We start from the raw sequence: 19,696 nt of genomic DNA on the forward strand, positions 1-19,696 counted from the left end.
TTGTGTGACGTCACACACAAGGTAACTCCGCCCACCGCAACCTGTTGGCCCGCCTCCACTGTAGGTTCCAGGTGTGAGTGAATAACTGCACAGCGAGATGTCAAAGACACGGTGTTGCACTATTAAGGGATGCAAGGAGGGCGATGTGTCCTTGCACAGTCTGCCAAAAGCCACAGTCCTCAGAGACCAGTGGCTCCTTCTTATTTTTGGTCAAGTTGAGCAGGATTTCAGTCCAAATCTGCTCGTCTGTTCGGCGCATTTCACAGCGGAGTCATTCACCAACTTGGCTAAATACAACGCTGGATTCGCCAAGAAACTGCTCATTGCAGACAGTGCAGTCCCCACATTGTCTGGGCCGACTTCTGCTCCGCAACCGGTGAGTAAACTCTGTCTGAAGATGGTAAAATGTTCGGCAGTTAATGATTTTTGTCTGTGCCTTTTATAATTGTAGCCGTTAATTGAATCGCTGTTCACTGTAGCCGTTAACTGGATCACCGTTAATGCCTCCACAAACGTTAATGCCCCCCCCCCCCCGCCTCTCTGCCGTCACACACGCTCACAGCAGCAGCGCAGTTGCGGTGTTTCTGTGTTGTTTCTGTGTTGTTTCTGTGTTGGCTGCCGTCTCTGTCTCCAGATCCGAGTCCGGTTCAAACATATATGGTCTTATGCCATCCATCGCAGGTGAATTTTTATGAATGCAGCTTAGGTTTCAGTTACTTGCCTGTGATTGGCCCGGCCACACGCCACTGAAAAACAGTCAGCCAATCAGAGGAGAGGTTCTCATTCTCTCTTCTGATTGGCCAAATGACCTGTGCCTGAGGCAACAGAAAGGGGCAACAGAAAGGGGCAGTATAAAGCAGATCACAGGTATATTAAGCAGATCACAGGTACTCAAAACCAATGATACTTCTTGTTAGGGATATCAGCAGGTAAATAAACCCAGAGAAAAGTGCACAGCATGGGGCCTTTAAAGTCACTGGGGTCTGTCCTCTGGGGAGCATGAATGTCTACACCAAATTTTATGGCAATCCACTCAGAAGTTGTGGAATCTGGACCAAACAGACCAGTACCACCTCCCTTAGAGGCACGTGTCACAAGCATGTCTAAACATTTGCAGCTGCCGGTGCAAACCCTCAGGAGAAGGAAGAAGAATAAGGAAAAGCCACTGATTCTTACGATGGCACAGCGACACCAGTTGACTTGAGTCAGCTGATTGTGGACGTCTTTGAAGATCGAACATGTCAAGTCGAAAGTCAACATAACACATTCGTGCTGTAGGTGCTCAGTTTACAGATGAACAAATCTTTAACCAGCAGTCAGTGATTGAATCGGCAGCTTTTAGCAGTGGAGCTCCTCGGTGGGGACCAGGGCGTCACTGTCAACTCAGACATGAAATACAGTTTGTTACTTTTTGCTTAAATGATTTATAGAGAAAAGCAGAAATGACACAAACAATTCTGAAGACACCTTTGTTGTAGATAGATGCCTTATAAACTGAGCTTCTACATAATTACATAATTAGCAAATATACATTTTTACACTGCAAGAAACAATTCAAAACAGTGACAAGTGATTGATTATTTCCACCTCTACCTTTTACCACAGATAGCTTTTCTGAAACCAGTCTTATATGTTGTGTTGAGTTGCTCCATTATGTGTGTGCTACATTGAAGGAGCTATTTGTAAGTTTTGCTGTTGCTAATCTTTACGGCTAATCTAAGTGTTAACAGCTGCGAACTCTCCAGTGCCAAGAGCTTCAGCCAAGAGTTAAGATTTGTCCTCTGAGCTACTTCAACATTGTTTCCTCTAGACCTGTAAGTAGCTGTTAATGCTAATGTTAGCCATGTGGCAATAGCAAAGCTTACAAATAGCTACTTTAACATGTTAAATTTCATTGTTGTGCATTAACTTTTGTTAAGTCATTCTGCGTTGTGTTATATTCATTTTTGTACACCAGTAAAAAGAAAAGCTGTAGAAAGGCTTCAGACAGATGGTGAACGTTGCCTTTGTTTGTCACTTTCACCATAAGCGACGTCATTGCTTTTTTAATGTTTCTGTGATTTTCAACCTGTCCTGGCCCGAGTCTTTGATCTGAATTTACATCAGAATTGAACCGGTCCCAGATAAAATACATTTTATCTTTGAAATTTGTCTGTGATGCATCAAAAAGCTTCAGGACTGTTTAGACCAAGTTAGTGAGCGACTACATGGAGTATCTCCGCTGCCTGGAGGCTAAAGCGAGCCGTCCGTGTTCTGTTGACAGATGTTCCACTGAAAAGGGAACAGAGAGCCAGAGTCGTGGCTGTGCAGGGCTTCACGTTGACTTATAACAGAGAAATCCTGAAGTGCTCAAGGACAGGATTTCCAATGTCAGCTTTACGCAACAGTCTTATTAAGTATTTCAAAATATTCCTATGAAAATGATTGAGGAAAACACACCTAAACCAAATGTATACTTCATGTTGTTGACTTTATGAAGAATCCAAGGAAGAATTTTTCAGTCATGTTGTGTAATCTCTACCCACATGAAGTATTTGCTTATACTTTGTATTTGCTGTGTTACATGCCTCTTGTAAGTGCCTGAAATGTCTTGAGTTAGGCCTGTCACTTATTATTCACAGTAACACAGTAAAAAAAAATGAAGCTGATTTGTTCAAATACAAACTTCTCGGTGAATTTCTGTTTGGCCTGTTAGCAGCTGTGCAGCTGTTGTTCTCTTTGTTAGACACATGCTGAACAGATCATGATGCCAAATCATTAAAAAGTCATATCTGGAAGGACTTTGAGGCAATCTAGCTGAATAAATGGAGAAAGGCTGCAGCTGCCTTCAACTAACATCAGCCTTTCACTTATCTGATGCAACAGAAACACTGCTAATTAACATTCTGTTAATTCTACAAATCCATATGGGTTGTGATTGTAATTTCTTTTAACTTCTTTTTAAAAGTGACAGAACCATTGTCTTATGTGTTGTCGAGTTAGGATTGCCAAGTGTCCTCTGATGTGCACACAATGAGAGGATAATACTGATCAAAAATAAAATCATTATGCCCTTCAAGGCTATCTGAAGCCTGTCTTCCTGTCCCTGTGGCTCATCTTAGATAACAGTCACAGGTGTTTCAGTTTGTGATCAACAGGTCCCTGCGAGCACAGACACGACCAGGTTGACCCCGCAGCTCGTTATTGAAGATGTCTGTGTAATGAAGGAGATTTAGTCACAAGTTTCCTGACTTTTACCTCAGAGACACACATTTCAGCACCTTGAAGTTTTTTTTCACCTCTGACCAAATGATTCCTTCTTGAGTTTGGAGTTGTGGCACAGAGGAGGAGCCATGTTTAAGATGGCACGAGCATCGCTGCACACACATATTTACTCTGTCTGCTCTCTGTCTGATCCATGTCAGACACACCTGTTGGCCTGTGAGTGTGTGCAAACTACATGTACACATACTATTGATTTGTATTAATGCCGTAAAGGACTTCCACCTCATGTTTCCAGTAGAAATATGTCATGTTTTTTTCAGGTTGATATCTGCTGTTTGTGGCAGCTGCACTCACTATAGTACTGACAGACGCCCAAAGGTTTGTCTTTTAATCCGATGTGTGCAGTGGGTGAGGCAGCATCAGGTCATATGACATCATCAGAGACACTGCCAACTTTGAAAACTTTTAGCAGACTGAGTGAACCAAACACGGCCAAGACTGTTGACTTGTGTTAACTATTATGTGCAGTGACAGGAAACAAACCTGGAAATGGTGCAAATGAAGAACTGGGTGTGCTGCACAAGGTCAACAGGGACCAAATCACCGAGTCCACCCTGTTGCTGTATAAACGATGTTAGATACCTGAGCTGACAGTGAGCTGAGCTGTGAGCGCTGTGAAGAGAGACACGGACACCTCACTGTTTTCCCCTGTCAACAACGAGACAAAGACACCACACTGTGAAGAGAGCTCCTCTGTGCAAAGTTGTCTCTGCAGCAGACGAACGCCTCCACTCGAGCTCCCTGCATGACAGGTATCGGCCTTCGTGAGATGTTTATCTGCTCTGTGATTATGGGATACCACACAAAGCCGCGGCATTACGCGTCTTTCACAGCGCTGCTTTCAAAACACATCGGGGCTTTTGAGAGTCTCTGGCTGCACTGAGAGGCCGCACTCTGCCAGGAACATTTCGGTCATCGGGGGGGTGGAGATCTCTCGGCTTTGAAAGTGATCTGTACATCCAGCACCTCAGGGGGAACATCCTCACTTTACAAAGACCACACACACGCATAAATAGTCACATATGCATGGGCATGCACACATACAGAGGCACACATGCATGCACAAAGCACACACACACACACACAAAGACATTTACAGACATGAACACAAAATACAAAACATTTTAAGAGATCAGAAACAATGGAGCCCCATTCACAGTTGTTTCTGAGGCCTGTGGAGCTGTGTGTGTGCGTCAGGGGTGGATGACAAAGCACAAATACACAAACACACACTCTGCCCCTGGCACAGATTAGCACAAAATGATGTGATTGGCCGGTGTGTCCCCCCTCACCTGAGGCCATGCTTAGCTGGTTGATCCTGGCAGGAAGTGAGAAGTTTCAGAACACCTGGACTCTGCATCCACGTCGCCAGATGTGTCACGTTAGATCTGTGCATGTTTTTGTCTACATCTTGTGTTTGATCATTTTCACTTTTACAAAGAACTATTTTTATGTTATTGTAGAAATTCAAGTTTTAATTGAAATGAATAAAAGTGAAAGTTTTCAGAACATTTGGGATATTGTTAATTACAGCAGATCATATACACAATTACAATATCTGTAGTATTTTCAGTAATTCAAATCTATTTCAGTTTTTCAGTATTGAATTAAAAATCCATATTTCTTTCCTCCAACAGTTAATCAGTTTAATTAAATTTAATTTATTTTATTTACTCTTAATCTTTGTCGTACATCTGCATCTATAGATGTGTAGCTCCCAACTGGTGCTAAAGGTCACATTTGTTGCTTTGTCTAATGTCATCCAGGATCAAGGCAGCAGCACTGAGAGGACTCAGGCTTCAGTGCCTGAGGACGAGCTTACACAAGATGTGGAGACCCGCTCCTCTGGCTGAGGACGGACTCAGTCACCTCCGGAACAGACTGACGTTACTGCAGCTCACTTTCTGGCTGAGTAGAATTTGTGAAAGGAGATTTTGGAAATCCTGATTGATCGGCTGGTAACTTAAAGACACTTCTGGAAACAACATCTTCCCTGGTGTAGCTGAATTGGTTTGAAGTAGCAAACACAATCCCATACCTGAATTCCTCTGAACCTAAAATGTGTCATTAGGAACAAATCCTCAACACTGACTCATCAAGCTGGACTAACTGTGCCGATTCATCAGTTTCACTGACAAAACTTGCTGCGTTGATGCTTCCTTTGCTGGTGACTGAAAGTGCTAATGCCAGCTCAGCCATACAGTCAGTCACTTCCTGGTTCGAGACTGAGGGGCGCAGAGAAGCAGAAGCAGGCGTGATGCAATAACAGACAGGCAGAAGCTGAGCTGATACTTTATACACGTACGTACACATCTTTTTCAACTGAAGCAGCAAAGACTGCTGAGGCAGGGATTCAGTGGTTCAAACCGCAAAAGCAGAAAGTGTTGTTTATTTCAGGAGTGCAGGGATTCAGATGTACTGTATAAGACTGTCCTCCAGTAAGAAACGAGCCCACAGGTCGTCTGTCAGCAGGTCACTATGACCCACAGTTAGGTTCTGTTGCTAGGCGACATCTAGTGGTCGTAGTGATGGTGACAGGAGCAAAGGGAAAAGTGCGGTGACGTAGTTTATAGAGCGACAAAGTCCACGTCAGGAGGAGGTTGGGGTGGATGGATGAATATGACACAGGAGAGCGGTGTTCGATTCCCATGTGACAGCAGCAGTTTATGTTGTTTCTATTATCCATGATGTTCGTTGTTATTATTGTAACCGGGGCAACGATATAGTCTGTATGTTTATTAATGTAACCAATTAATGTCCCACTCCTGCTGCCGTTAGGGCGCTGTCACTGAGCCAATCAGAAGACAGGCTTTGAGCTTTGATACTTTCACAGTATTAATATAGAACCTAGACCTGCTTTATAATCACAAACACATGGACATCTACCTTTAGACTGTTTTGTTGTGTTTTAGCCACTTAGGAGCAGAAACACAAACACCTCTGACATATTACTACTTTATAAAGTTGTAATAGCCACTGTATTACATGTCCAGCACACACAGGACAACACATCAGCTACTGAGTCATGTTTCTGGTGAATCTGTGTCAGTTATTCACTCTTGGTTTAGCTCTGGTCTCGCCAGTAGACCGTTGCAGCGTGACAGTGACCAACCGATGGGAGGAGACTGGCTGTATACAGTCCTGCAGAGAGTTTGAAGTTCAGATCTAGCTCTCCAATACATTAACTCTGCTGACATTTGTGCATCGTAATTCAGGAACAGTAATGTACTTTGGACAAAGTTAATATTTGCCCTACTATGCTCAAACACACACCCACACTCACACACAAACAACCTGTTCCAATGTTCACATGTCTCAATTAACATGAATGTCTGATGTCACTCAAACAGACACACACACACACACACACACACTCCATTATTTGTCACCACAAAATGAATTTTAGACACTTTGATTTTTTTGATTTCATGAAGGGTTTTTTGCCGGTTTTGCTTCAGAAAGAGAGGGAATTTTACTTTTCATAAAATAGGAATTAGTGAGTGAGGTGAGTGTGTCTCTTCACATATTTGAGTAAAATATAAACACTGGACACCTGATATTGAAACATTTTATCACAAGAGGAAACTATGGTTGTTAGATTTGACCTGAACTGAACATGGTCACTAATACTGAAAGCTCATTCCTGTCATGTTCTCTGTTAGAAGCAACAGTGAATAACAGCTGGCAGATTTTCATCAGGAGTTCACAAAACTTTCCTGTGTCTCAGTCTCTTCTCCTCGCCTCACAGACAGCAATATTACCTGACTCTGAGGAATCCAGAGAGGAAAAGGAAGTACAACTGTTACTACTTCAACAATGGCACTCTCAGTTGGTAACCACAAGTATAAAGCCTGACAAAGAGCACTGATGCATCACTCGTCATAAGGTCCATACACTGTTTATGTTATTTTCCCCTTGTTTCCTCTTTTCCTCCCAGTCATTTTAATACCCCTGCTCTTATCTCCCAGGAGGTAATTTTCTCTTACCTGCAGGTTCACATACAGTGATAATGTGTGTGAAGGGTTTGTGGTTATAATAGAAGAAAAAAGAGAAACCAAAGAGAAGAGGAGAGAAGAACTGGGAAACACAGCGTGAGACAAGCTGGAAGACAAGAAGATAAAAAGAGGAATTGAGACGTCAAGCTGTGGTTTGAATTAGTTAAAAACCAGCAACAATAACTGTGTCGGAAGCTTTTGTCCAGCAGAGGGCAGCATTATCTTTGTCACAGTAAACTAGAAGCAAGAGATGAAGGTAAAAGGAAATAGACCTCAAGGTTTACTCAGAGCTGCAAAAGTACAAACATCACAAATACCCTCAAAACATCCATAAATTTGACACCTGCAGGTTAATATCAGCTTGTACATACAGCAGTGCAATGATCAGAGGGGTTTTAATATGTGCGATCATTATGTGCAAACATTCTTACCACTGAAAACCTCCAGGTGCAATACACTTAGATACACACAGTGCATCAATAATAAGTGTTAATGGTTCTGTCTAACAGTCTGTGTATCGACTGTGGAGTTCTCAGACCTGCAGCCGGTGAGCGTATTGATCCGTCAGATCAATGAGACTCTGCAGCTTCAGGGCTTTAAGCTGCTGAATTCATGAGGATAATGTCACATCATCAATGTGGGAAGTATTACAGCAAGTCTTTTTAAAAGTTAATGTTTGATAGAAATGTCCATCATGCAAACAATACCTTCGAGAAAATGTTCGATTGTCAGACTGATGCTGCTCTGGTTTCATACAGAAGATATTGAATTTAACATAAACCACCATGTTTCTTACATTAACCCAATGTTAGTTGTTGGCTAAACCACAGACAGGACCCAGAAGGATAATGTGACATAATAAAAGGTCTCATACAGTCTAAAGGTAGATGTCCACGTGTTTTTTGATTATGAAGCAGGTCTAGAAAACAGAAGCCTGTTGTTACCAGAGCTCCAGAGAGAAGCCTGAGAGAGGAGATGTAAAACTACACTCAGATGGTTTCTGGTTCTTAAAACCACAAATATATCTTCTGATGGAGATCAACACTGCAAATAAAAGTAAAAAATATGAGACCTTGTAGTTACATTTGTCCCCACAATTTAATCCAGAAATCAAATTTATAAACATATTTAAGACAGGGTGATACATAAAGCAGAAGAGTGCCACAGGTAAATAATTTATATAAGGTTGCACATTGTCAGCAGCCTTTGGGTGTTGTAGCAGGTACACATGGGCACAGCTGTTTTTCTCTAAATCATATGAAAAAGATCTGAATCTGAGGTATCACATGGAAATAATCCCAATCCAAAGAGGAGAGATGATTCCAATTACTGACGGTAAAACATTTTGTTTCCGGGTGAGTGCTCTCTCAGGACTTCACTTGAGCCCTGGACTGTTACAGAGTCACACACTTTACAACTGCTGCTCTTTATTGAATTTATTTTGATATTTATGTGTCTTATCGCAGGATCTGAGGTCACTGTGTCAAAGGTTAAGACGCTGCTGAGCTTGTTTTTGTTTGCAGTTCGTGAGGTCGATAGATGAACTTTTTTGCATCACATTTCTTCCCAAACAGATCAGAAATAAGCTCCAGATGCTCCTTTCCTGTGATTTGATGGCATTAGATGTTTTTTTGTCATTACTCTCTGTTGTGCAGCAGGTTAAAAGTTAAAAGTTAAACCATCAGTTTCGCTGGACCCTGTATGGTCTGACTGACGCTGTTCCTTGGATCCCGGTGAAAATGTGTGTTTCTGCTACACACAGTTATGAGAAGATGTGTTCATGACTCATCCTAAATGAAAAATGCTGCTATGATAAAATTGACTCATTGATTTAGGAACAAGTCCAGAGAGTCAAGGAATTCCAATAATAATGATCACTGTTGGAGCGGAAACGATTCAAGGAAAATGATTGATTCCTTCAACAGAAAGAAGGAAAATGAGGCCATACAAAATTACAACTTGACATGAATGATTATTGTCATAACAGTGACAGTCCAGAAGACACTGGGGTTGGATTGATGGCTTTATAAGGTACTTATACAGTAATATGGTCAAGTTTAGATTTATGTTTGAGATATTTTCACTGCTATAACTGAATATAAAGTATAAACCAACCCCACAGTCCACTTTTACATTTTACAGAATATATGGCTGTTAAATTCAGAAACTGTTTGATTTCACAGTCATAATCTCCACCGGCAAGTTCAAGATGTAGATATACTGTACCTGCACGGTATATTGCCAAAGATACTTTGGCCTCTTCTAGTCTTAGAAGTCCACAGCCCTTGGAGAGGACGATCGGTGGCTCAGCTCAGAAGCCTCAGCAGCATTCTGCAGGAAGACGAGTTCAAGGTAACAGGAATAACAGAGGTGAAGATATACAAAGACTCCGGTGACCCAAAGGTCTGGTTTACCTGTTGTTGTTGTTGTTGTTTACATGTGGTTTATTTTATATATATATATATATATATATATATATATGAGCATTTCAAATTTCTTTGGAGTCTGCAGCTTCCAGAGTTACTCTGAAAAAAACTATTTTGCCACTTTTTAAGTGATGATCAATATGATCAATATGAAGGTGGTATTGGGAGAAATATTTATGCAAAGCTACACACAAGTTACATCAGCATCATATTTCAGTTATTAGGACACAGCTGTGTCTATGAATTACTAATTAAGATAACTGAGATCATCATCTGTCCTGTATTATCCCTGTGTTGTAATCTTCAGCTTGAGGCACCGCGTTGGCTGTTTGACTGACCACAGATCAGCTCCGGTCTGAAGGGTCAGGAATGCTCCTGCTGCAGACGGAGGAGAATGTGGATCTATCAGAGGCATGTTTGCTCTGTCGAGTTGTTGTTGCTGCTGTTGTTGTTGACGATGACACCAGCTGCGTATTTGCTCATCGTTGTTATTTCTGGCCACGTCGTCCCAATGACTCAGCTTGAACACAGGTTCATGTTGTTTTACAAGATGAGAGAAACAAAATGCAAATCACGTATCTGTGTAATATTAAAACAGTTTGACTCCAAATATATCCACATCCATTTCGTGAGATTATTACTTGAATTTCATCATTTGTATCTTTTTCATGTTTAATTGGTTTTGACAGCCTGTGGTTTGAGAGATGAGGGAAGCTGTTTCTTCACAGTGTGTGATAACTGCCTGACAACGATCGAATTGCTTTCTCAGTAAACTTATTGCTGGCAGTGTTTAATATCGTAGCTTGTTTTGCATGACTGGAATCCTGCACATCTGTCTGCCAGGTGAGCAGCAGATAACTGTCGCCGTTACTGAGGCTCCAGTCTTCATGAAAGCAGATCAGTAAAAGACACATTTTGGTTGTTTTAAGTGAAAAAAGGTGTAATAATCTAAATCTCTAGAAACCAGAAGTGAGGAGTTCATGGTCTGTCTGGATTTCTGGACTCTGCAGACTGATCAGACATGTTCCTCCCTAATTCATCATATTTCTTCATTTACTCTGATACAATAATAAAGTAAATGTCTTTCCTGTTATGTATTAAAAGACTCCAGACAACATCTGGTTGTGTTATTAACTACAAATAGTTGTAGTTTGATTTTTTTAGACTCCATATACAGACTGAAACTTGTTTGTATTTTGAGTCATAGGGGCTAATGGGGAACGATGAGGGCGAGGAGGGAGTTAAGAATCTTCAGATGCATCACCTACTGAACTCAACCTACTAGCTACTGTTTGAAATTTCCTCCACTGGTGGTGATTGAATAACATGGGTAAAAATACCTGGGGTTGCATTTACAGACAATGTGCTTTTGTCTTTTGGAAATATCTTTGTGTAACAGTGGGAAATGTCTGATCACACAATATGTGAAGCTGAGATACACTGAGTCCCTGCTGCTGCAGCCTCCGGCAATCTGCAGGCCAACCGAGCTGTAGCTGAACAAGCAATGACTTTACACGTCTTCTTGGTTTTTTGAAACTTTCTTTTTGCTGCAGAGCTGCCAACCTCTAGTTTAAAAACATATTCTAAAGTTGCACAATGTCAGACTTTCATGGAGAAAGTTTTATCAGTCTTATCAGCAGGAATCACAAACTGCAGCCTGCAGCAACTGATGGAGCAAAAGGTTAAACAAAGGTATCTTTTTATATTATTCTGTCTTCTTGGGAACAGTCAGTTCTGGTTCAGCTGCTGAGAGTGGAAACCACACATCCTCAGACACATGGCTGGATCTCTCTCTCAACAGCTGCTGCGGAGGAAATCGTGCAAGTTCGTGTGGAGTCAAACCAGCAACCTGGACGACTGCCTGGCCTTCAGGCCTCCAGGCAGTTACACTAGAACTCAGTAAATAAATGTGATCATTGAAATTAAATCTCCATCTGAAACACTCGATATTTCTTCTTTTTTTTTTTTTTTTTGAAGGTTTAATGTTTTACTTTTATTTTGTAAATTCTTCTATTACAAGTTCTGTCTTTTGAGATTCTCCCGCTCTATCTCTCATCTGTATTTTAATTTTTACTGAAAGATTTAATCATTTTAAATATTCTCTTTGTTATAATACAATGCATCTCAGAAACTTTCCCTTTTGTTAAGCTTTTTGTAATTTCATGAGGTCTTTGCTCACTTGTGCTCAGAGACGGTTTTAAAGCTTCAGGTCACATTAAACATTAAGTCTCCCTCTTCACATGCAGCATCTTCAGGCTCACTTATTTCACATCTAGGTAAAACATATTTTAGATGTTTGTTTTACACAAGGCTTGTAACGTTTTCTAAATTTTATTTTGAAAAGTAATTCAGCTTTTTGATCTTATTACTTTATTATTTCAGACAGAGGGAAAATTCCACTGAACCTGTGTCTCCTCCTCCCTCCTGCTGAGGGTCAGTTTGTTTGTTCAGTGGTTTAATATTTAGCTCACACACACACACACACACACACACACACACACGCACACACACACTTTTTTCTTTACTGGATGACTGCCCTCGCTTTCAGATCTGTAAACACACACACACTCACAGATTTAACTGAGCAGCTGATTAAGAAACCTCAGGTAGCTGCCGTCAGGCCTGTGCTGAGACTCATCTAATGCCAGAGAACTGTTGGAGGTCTGACTGACTGACTGTCCACACGTCTTTCTGCCTGTTTATATGAGCAGTTATACGTCTTCCTTCTCTGCATTCATCCTCAGTGACTTCCTCTTCAGAGCGTTTGGATAAAGGACTGAGCAGAGATGGGACCTCGTACAGCAGGTAAGATCTGCATCAGTTTGCACACTAAATAACTGAAACACAATCATTCAGATTTCATTCCCACATCATCAGCATCACCACAAACAACTGAGGTAGAGAGGAGAGCAGAGGCAGCTGACAGCTCGATAAAGCTCTTCATTTTACCGGTTACACCTTCAGAGAGTGTTTCTAACATTTCACTGATCTTTGTTAAACATTTTGATGCTCAACTAATGTTCAACAATGTACATACAAATATTCAACCAACAATAAGTGAACCATTTCCTGGTTAGGGTTAGTGAAACAGCTGAATCTTGAATAATAACCCAATGAAATGTCACATACACTGTAAACTCTCTGTAGGTGGACTACACAAATAAAGTGTTTCCATTTTTCATTTGTTTTTATGATGTGAACAGACCTTTGGGAGTTTTTTCTGCACCACTGGTCCTCATCAAAAATCACTTTTCAGCAATTCAAGTACTTATTTAAAATATTGTTTGACGTGAGATTAGTGAAGTGTTATTCATTTGTATCTACAAAAAACATTTTGTAACTTTGTTTTGACCACTAGAGTCTGGCTCCAGCAGTGAGTCAGTCCCCATAGACTCCCATGTTCAAATGTAAACTTTACAGCAGAAATAAACATGTTTACAGCCTGGTACAAAAAACAGTTTTGGTTTCTAGAGCTAATTTCCTCCTTCATGACAACTGTACAGGATGAATTTTTATAACTCACCTGTTTACATTTTATTAAGGCTTAAATGAATAGGCTTATGAATAATTGAGGGCGTGGCCTCTTTGAGTGACAGGTGGGTGAACACATGCAGGCGTGCCCGGAGTCTTGGCTCCAGAGTGAACATGAATGACCTTTATATTTCAGCTGACAGTGATATTCAGACCTGTTCGTCAACGTTAATGTAATTTAACTTAATTCATCCTTAAGTCAGACACATTATTAAAACATGTTTTTGGATAAGTAATGTATCTAATCAAAAATTATTGTCCTGAACTGGAAGTGGTGTTGTTATGATGAGACAGAGGCCAAGAGATGGTTTTACTGTCATTTTATTATCTTATGTATTTATTATGTGTGTGAGGTCACTGTGCCATCCCATCATAGAATGACCCAATTACAAATGTGGTTGTTTGGTTAAAATTTAACACACACCGTGTGCACTGAAGAACATACAGTGCTACACACAATATTTTGAAATCAGTCAATCTTTGCCAAATAAAAATTTGAGACCATCAGATTTACTGCAGACGAGTGAGACCCACTGGTTCCTCTGGGTTTTACCCCGGGATCCACCAGGGAAGTTTTATGAAGGAACCTGCTGCATTTCTGTATCACAAAAACCACAGAGAGCGTCCTGTCTGAGGGTGACGAGTTTCATGTGACAACCGAAGAAATGAATACTGTTATATTAATACTACTAATTACAGGTTTAAGTCCCATCTCATGCAAGAAGTCTACGCTCAACTATATCTTCATTAAACTTAAGATGAATCTTTTGGCATTTTTGTCTACAGCAAGTTGACTGGAAATGTGGTGGAAGAGGGAGGGAATAACGTGCACAAAGTCAGCTTTGAACTGGGGGCACATTGTGCAGAGTTGCTACACTGACACTCTCAGATCACCACTTATTTTCTGTGCTGGTGTTACAGGAGTTTGGTCTGAAAAGCAACTGTGATGCTCTCAGTCCTAGTTCTGGGGAGTTATTTTCCTTATCAACACTTAATGAAAGGAGCTGGTTTTCATTGTCCAGAAGCAGCTGTGGTGTTAACATTTACTCATGTTGAAATCAAATTTAATCATCTTATCATCATTCATTTCTGTGTTTACACAGTGGAGATGAAACCAGGTCTGTTTCAGGTCCATTCAGGCAGTGAGAGGTTTTTTTTTTTGAATGTGCAGTGGTGTGCACAGAATCCTGAGAGCAACCAACAACAGAGACAACAAACCAACACAAATATGCATCATCCACAAGTAAAAACACATACAACAAAAAAAGAAGTACAATCCAGTGGGTCAAAAATGTAGAAAATACATTTTTCATCAAACCAGATCACAAGGAAATTTAGACCAATCGAAAGGACAGTTGACATCCAGCGTTTGGGCACTCATCCACCTATCTGAGGGCGGGGCCGGTCCCTCCATCCAACACTGTCACCTGTTTGTCTTTCTTATCTCTGCTATTTAAGGAAGCATCACCCGTTATCAGGCATGTTTGAACACAAACACAGTTGTTGTTAGTTGATATTGAGGAAGTTAAACAAAAAACTGGGTCAGTTTTTAGTTTAATTGCTGAAATCCACCTGATGACATCAGAAAGCGTGATGATTTCCTCCTTCTCTCCATCAGTCGCTCCTTCTAAGGAGGTGAAGGTCGTAGGAGGAAGGTGTGGAGGTCAGGGAAGAGCCCGGCTGAGGAGCAGCAGTGATGGAAGCAGATACAGCAGGAGAGAAGTTGGCCTCTCCAACAGCTCCTCCTCCTCTCCTATGCTCTCCAACCCCAAATCAGGTAAAAGACACTTGTACAGACTAGATGAGTGATTTAAGATGTGAGCTCACATTTTTCTTTGAGTCCTCCAACTTTCAGGAAAGTTCTCCAAAGTTCAGGAGATGGTGAGGTGTTTCTGGAACAGCTGCCATGTTTTGTTAGTTTGAAAGTCACATACAAGTCAAAGATCAGTGTTTGCTTACTCAGGTATATGAAGGATTCAAGTTATAGTCTGAGTGAGGATGTTGAGCTGACCATCACAGAGCTGAGACCGTCCTCCTGTAAGAAACGAGGTCATAGGTCGTCTGTCAGCAGGTCACTATGACCCGTAGTTAGGTTTTGTTGCTAGGCAACATCTAGTGGTCGTAGTGATGATGACAGGAGCAAAGGGAAAAGTGCGGTGACGTAGTTTATAGAGCGACAGAGTCCACGTCAGGAGGAGGTTGGGGTGGATGGATGAATATGACCCAGGAGAGCGGTGTTCGATTCCCATGTGACAGGAGCAGTTTATGTTGTTTCTATTGTCCATGACCGTTCGTTGTTATTACTGTAACCATGACAACAAAGATCATCTAATGTTGAGGAAGTACTTACTTTAACCCAAATCACCATCTTTTTAACCATGGAAACGACATGAGTTGTGTATGAATTGATTCCATTGTGTGTCTGCTTTGTCTCTTGCTGTTGTGTGAAAACACATGTTGACATTTTTACTTCTGTGTCATGTTCAGTTCTCAAGAGACCAGTGAGCACAGAGGAGCTGCAAAAGCCAGGAGGACCTTACATCAAGAAAACCTTCACAGTACGTTAACAGATCAAGAGATGAGAGATGATGTGTAAATACTTCTCAGAATAGAAGAAGAAAAGGAGACAAACAGTATAAATTTTACAAATCATACAAAGTAGCTGTGACACATTTTACAGGCCCAAAGCAGCTAAACACTCTTCATGCTTTAAATCATATTAGCTGTTTAGCGATAGCTTGTGCTCAGCAGGTCTACAGGTTCACACATCGGAGATATCTTTCTGTTACTAAATGATTTCTCTGCTAGAATCAGTGGTGTTAGGAAAGACTGACGAGAATGATCCATCACAGAAGTATTGTTCGGTACATTCTCCCTAACACACTCCCTCCTGGTAAATATCTGACGGAGCTCTGTGTGTCTGCAGATTGTGGGCGATGCAGTGGGTTGGGGGTTTGTGGTGAGAGGGAACAGGCCGTGTCACATCCAGGCTGTGGAGCCCTGTGGCCCAGCTGCTGCTGCAGGGATGAAGGTAGGCATCATGGGACATGTAGTGTCTAAAGATCCTCTTGGTGTATTTAGAGATACAGAGTTAAAGTAGCAACTGAGACTCCAAATTCTGTAGAAATTACCAGTTTGTTCAAGGAGAAGTTGGGTTTTCCCATTGATGTCAATTGCTGACATCTACTGGCCATTGGTGGAACTGCAGGTTAAAGCACTTGGTCCATTACTGATGCCTGTTTTGTTTTGTCAAAAGAGAAGCTCCATTTCTCTCTTAAGGTATCTAAAACCAGTTTACAAAGCTGGTTTATATGTAATATTATCTTAAAAGGATATACATTTTTTATAATTATGCTTGTTCAGATTGATGGAGTAGAAACTGCCTCTGGAAGGTTTGTATTTCTCCCTAAGAAATACAAGGATTTGGGTTTTTAGTTTTTCCAGTTTTGAAGAGTCTGTAGTTGTTGTAGGCTGTTTGCTACAGTTACTTTTAGTAGCACTGCAGAGTTTTTTGTTTGGTGAGGTGAAAGATCAACTCATTTCTCTTATTGTTCTTCTCCTCACCTACAGGTCTGTCAGTTCGTGGTGTCGGTCAACGGTCTCAATGTTCTCAACCTGGACTACCGGACCGTCAGCCACCTGATCCTCACAGGACCCAGAACTGTGGTGATGGAGGTAATGGAGGAGACTGACCACTGAGGGATGAGAGAAACACTGATGTATGGACAGTACAGGAAAGAAGCTGAGGACACTGTGTACGGTGCTTTAATGTAACAGTTACTACAGATTCATGTGTCCTCTGAGGTTTTCTTCAAAGGACTGAGAAAGCACAGTGATGAGGCAGAAAATATACAGGAAACATTCAGTCTGTAAAGTGTTGTTGACCTGAAGGAGGACACTTCAGGTTGGTTGGCTGAAGACATAACTTGAAGGTCAACGCTTGAATCTTTAGAGTTGGAGACGACTCAAAGAAAAGGACTCTGGGCAGAGTCTGTCAATGCTCTGCAGGCAACCTATGATATTGTTTGTGACCAATGACCGACCAATTAATTGCATTAAGCAGCTTTAAGCTGTTTTCTCAACACAATGTGGTCTCAGACTCGTCGTGGTAGTTTGGGAGCAGCGCACTGTAATTGTTGTCTGAGTCTGAACCAAAGCACAAGCGCAATGTTGGAGCCGATGCTAAGCTAAACACTGGGTGAATAAAGAAGCTGCACTGAGAAGCTTTTCACCTTTGTGCACCTCAGCACATCAGCCTTATTCTCTTTCTCAAGCTGACTCACAAACAGAAATGCAAACAAAACTATAGGTGTGTTTCCATTAACCTGCTTAATGGGCAATTTGAAATTGTGAACTTAAAAACAAGTAATGAAAACACAGGAATTAATAAAAAAAAACTCTCAAATCTCAAAAAAGAATGTTACACTCGAATGAGGTGGTTTCTTCAGATGATTCAACAGAGCAATATTTCGCAAAATTTAAATGGAAACACTTTTTTGGCATTCAAGTTGTGGCGCCTGCTGCATCATGCCGCAGGAGGTCTGTTCCGAACGAGAGGCACACTGTGGGAAATCGTCACGTTTGATTGGACTGATACCATGAGAGAAGAAAACCCAGCTTTATTCTCACATCATCACTCAGTGGAAACACAGACCGTTTGCAACAGCTTTTCTAAAAAATCTCCTTTATTCTGTGCAAAGCTGCAGTGGAAATCCTGATAATATCTTCAAGGCGGCTTTTAAAATATATTTTATTACATAATAATGGTTTTATAACTTTTTAGATTTTCTAATTATGATAAGTCAAAAACGTGTTTTTACATTCAGTCTTTTCCTTTGAACATCATGTGACTTACAGTTGTGACTGTGACCAGTTTTACCACTTTGCTGTCCTCTGTTCCTGCTGATGCAGAAGTGTTTCTCTAGTGTTGATGCTGTCATTTCAGACAGGGAAAGCCTCCAAATTCTCTCTTTAAAAAATAGATAACTATGCCCTTATTAATTCATTTTACGTCTTTGATGAATGCTCTTGAAGGCTCAAACGATGTGTGTATCAGGGGTGTTTTCTGAATTGACAGGTATGTCACATGGTTGCTGCTTCCCCGTCCCACCTGTCAGCGTGATCGGTCTTATCATCTCTCTTGGATTTTAAGTTAATGAGGTTTCAGTTTCTGTAAGAGACCTTATCTTCTTTGTCTCCTTAGAAAGATCCAGTTCTTTTGTTTATTCCAAACAAGCGTTCATGAGACGTTCAAACCTCCGGATCTGTCGGGCACCAAATGTTTCTGACAGAAAACATGAGCTGGACGACCTCTTTACGCTAAATGTTGATGGACAGGAGAAAGATTTACAATATGTATAAGGACGTGTTTATTTGAATGTGTTTTTTTACACCTGCATTGTGTTGTCTTGACCCCAGACCTGATCATGTTGCTGACATCACACAAACAGCTGGTGTTTCCTTCAGTTTCAGTGGTTTGGACTTTTAACCCCACATGCCAACTCTCGGCCTCGTCCACATCCAAACACATTACCTGCATGTATCACAGCAGCACTTACACACTCCTGAACACACACACACACACACACACACACACACACACACACACACACACACACGTGCCCTGGCCGTGTTTACTTTTCCATCCACTCCCTGCGACGTCTAATTCCCAGAAAGGAAGAGAGGAGTGTGAAGAAGTTAGATCAGCAGCTTGGGGGGGAGACAGACTGTAACTGAAGTGCTTTGTTTTCTCTCACTCCTCTATTTTTTATACCTTTGTACTGTATCTGTTTTTACCATGTGCTCGTGTGTGTTTTGTGGTATTCTTTGTGGCATTTGTGTTTCAGTGGTGATAAAATATCTCTCAGCAGGCAGCATTTTGTTCTCTGCAGGGGGATCCTGGAGACTCGCTGAGTCTCTTGGCTCTTGTTGCATCTTTATTGTTTTAAAATGAGGATTTTATGAAGAAGCTAAATATCCTTTTTTAGATTCACTCTCCCTTTCCTTGAAGTACTCTACAGAATTAGAAGCAGAGAATCAGCCTGTCAGATTCTTATCAACATTAAAATACCACTTTTATTTCAGTTTTAGTGACATATAGCCTGCATATTACTCTTCTTTTGTATGATGCTTTTATTGCTTTCTCTCTTCTATTTCTTTATCTGCAATTGTTTGGATTTCAGTTTGACTGTGAAACCATTTAAAGATGCTTTTCTCATGTGAGGTACAAATAAAATATAAACAAATGATTGATTGATTAACTGACAGTCTGTCGATACAGGGAACCTTTCCAGTGATTAACTACTGCTGAGTTTGTAAATAAAACAAAAAGGTCAAAGTTCACAGAGTCAGGAGGTCATGTGGTTCAAGAAGTGGCTCAAGAACATAAAAGCCGAGGGTGGAGGGTTACAGCAGGTGAAGAGGCTGCTTCACATTCAGGTTCTGAATCACTGAATCACGTCAGTTTCAAGGGACATTCTT

General features: G+C 41.1%; 1 protein-coding gene across 1 annotated transcript; it reads left to right on the forward strand.

Moving 5' to 3' along the window:
* Window positions 1-12,243: 12,243 nt before the first annotated feature.
* LOC139634510 (DEP domain-containing mTOR-interacting protein-like) lies at window positions 12,244-19,468 on the forward strand. The gene is made up of 5 exons (XM_071500975.1): window positions 12,244-12,490; window positions 14,835-14,993; window positions 15,704-15,774; window positions 16,143-16,247; window positions 16,787-19,468. Exons 1-5 carry the CDS (start codon window positions 12,472-12,474, stop codon window positions 16,913-16,915), a joined length of 483 nt encoding a protein of 160 aa, XP_071357076.1. The 5' UTR covers window positions 12,244-12,471; the 3' UTR covers window positions 16,916-19,468.
* The last annotated feature ends 228 nt before the right edge of the window (window positions 19,469-19,696 follow it).

Source organism: Trachinotus anak, unplaced genomic scaffold, assembly GCF_046630095.1.
Source record: "Trachinotus anak isolate AG129_WGS33_773 ecotype Australia unplaced genomic scaffold, CSIRO_AGI_Tana_v1 ptg000016l, whole genome shotgun sequence".
Classification (NCBI taxonomy): Eukaryota; Metazoa; Chordata; class Actinopteri; order Carangiformes; family Carangidae; genus Trachinotus; species Trachinotus anak.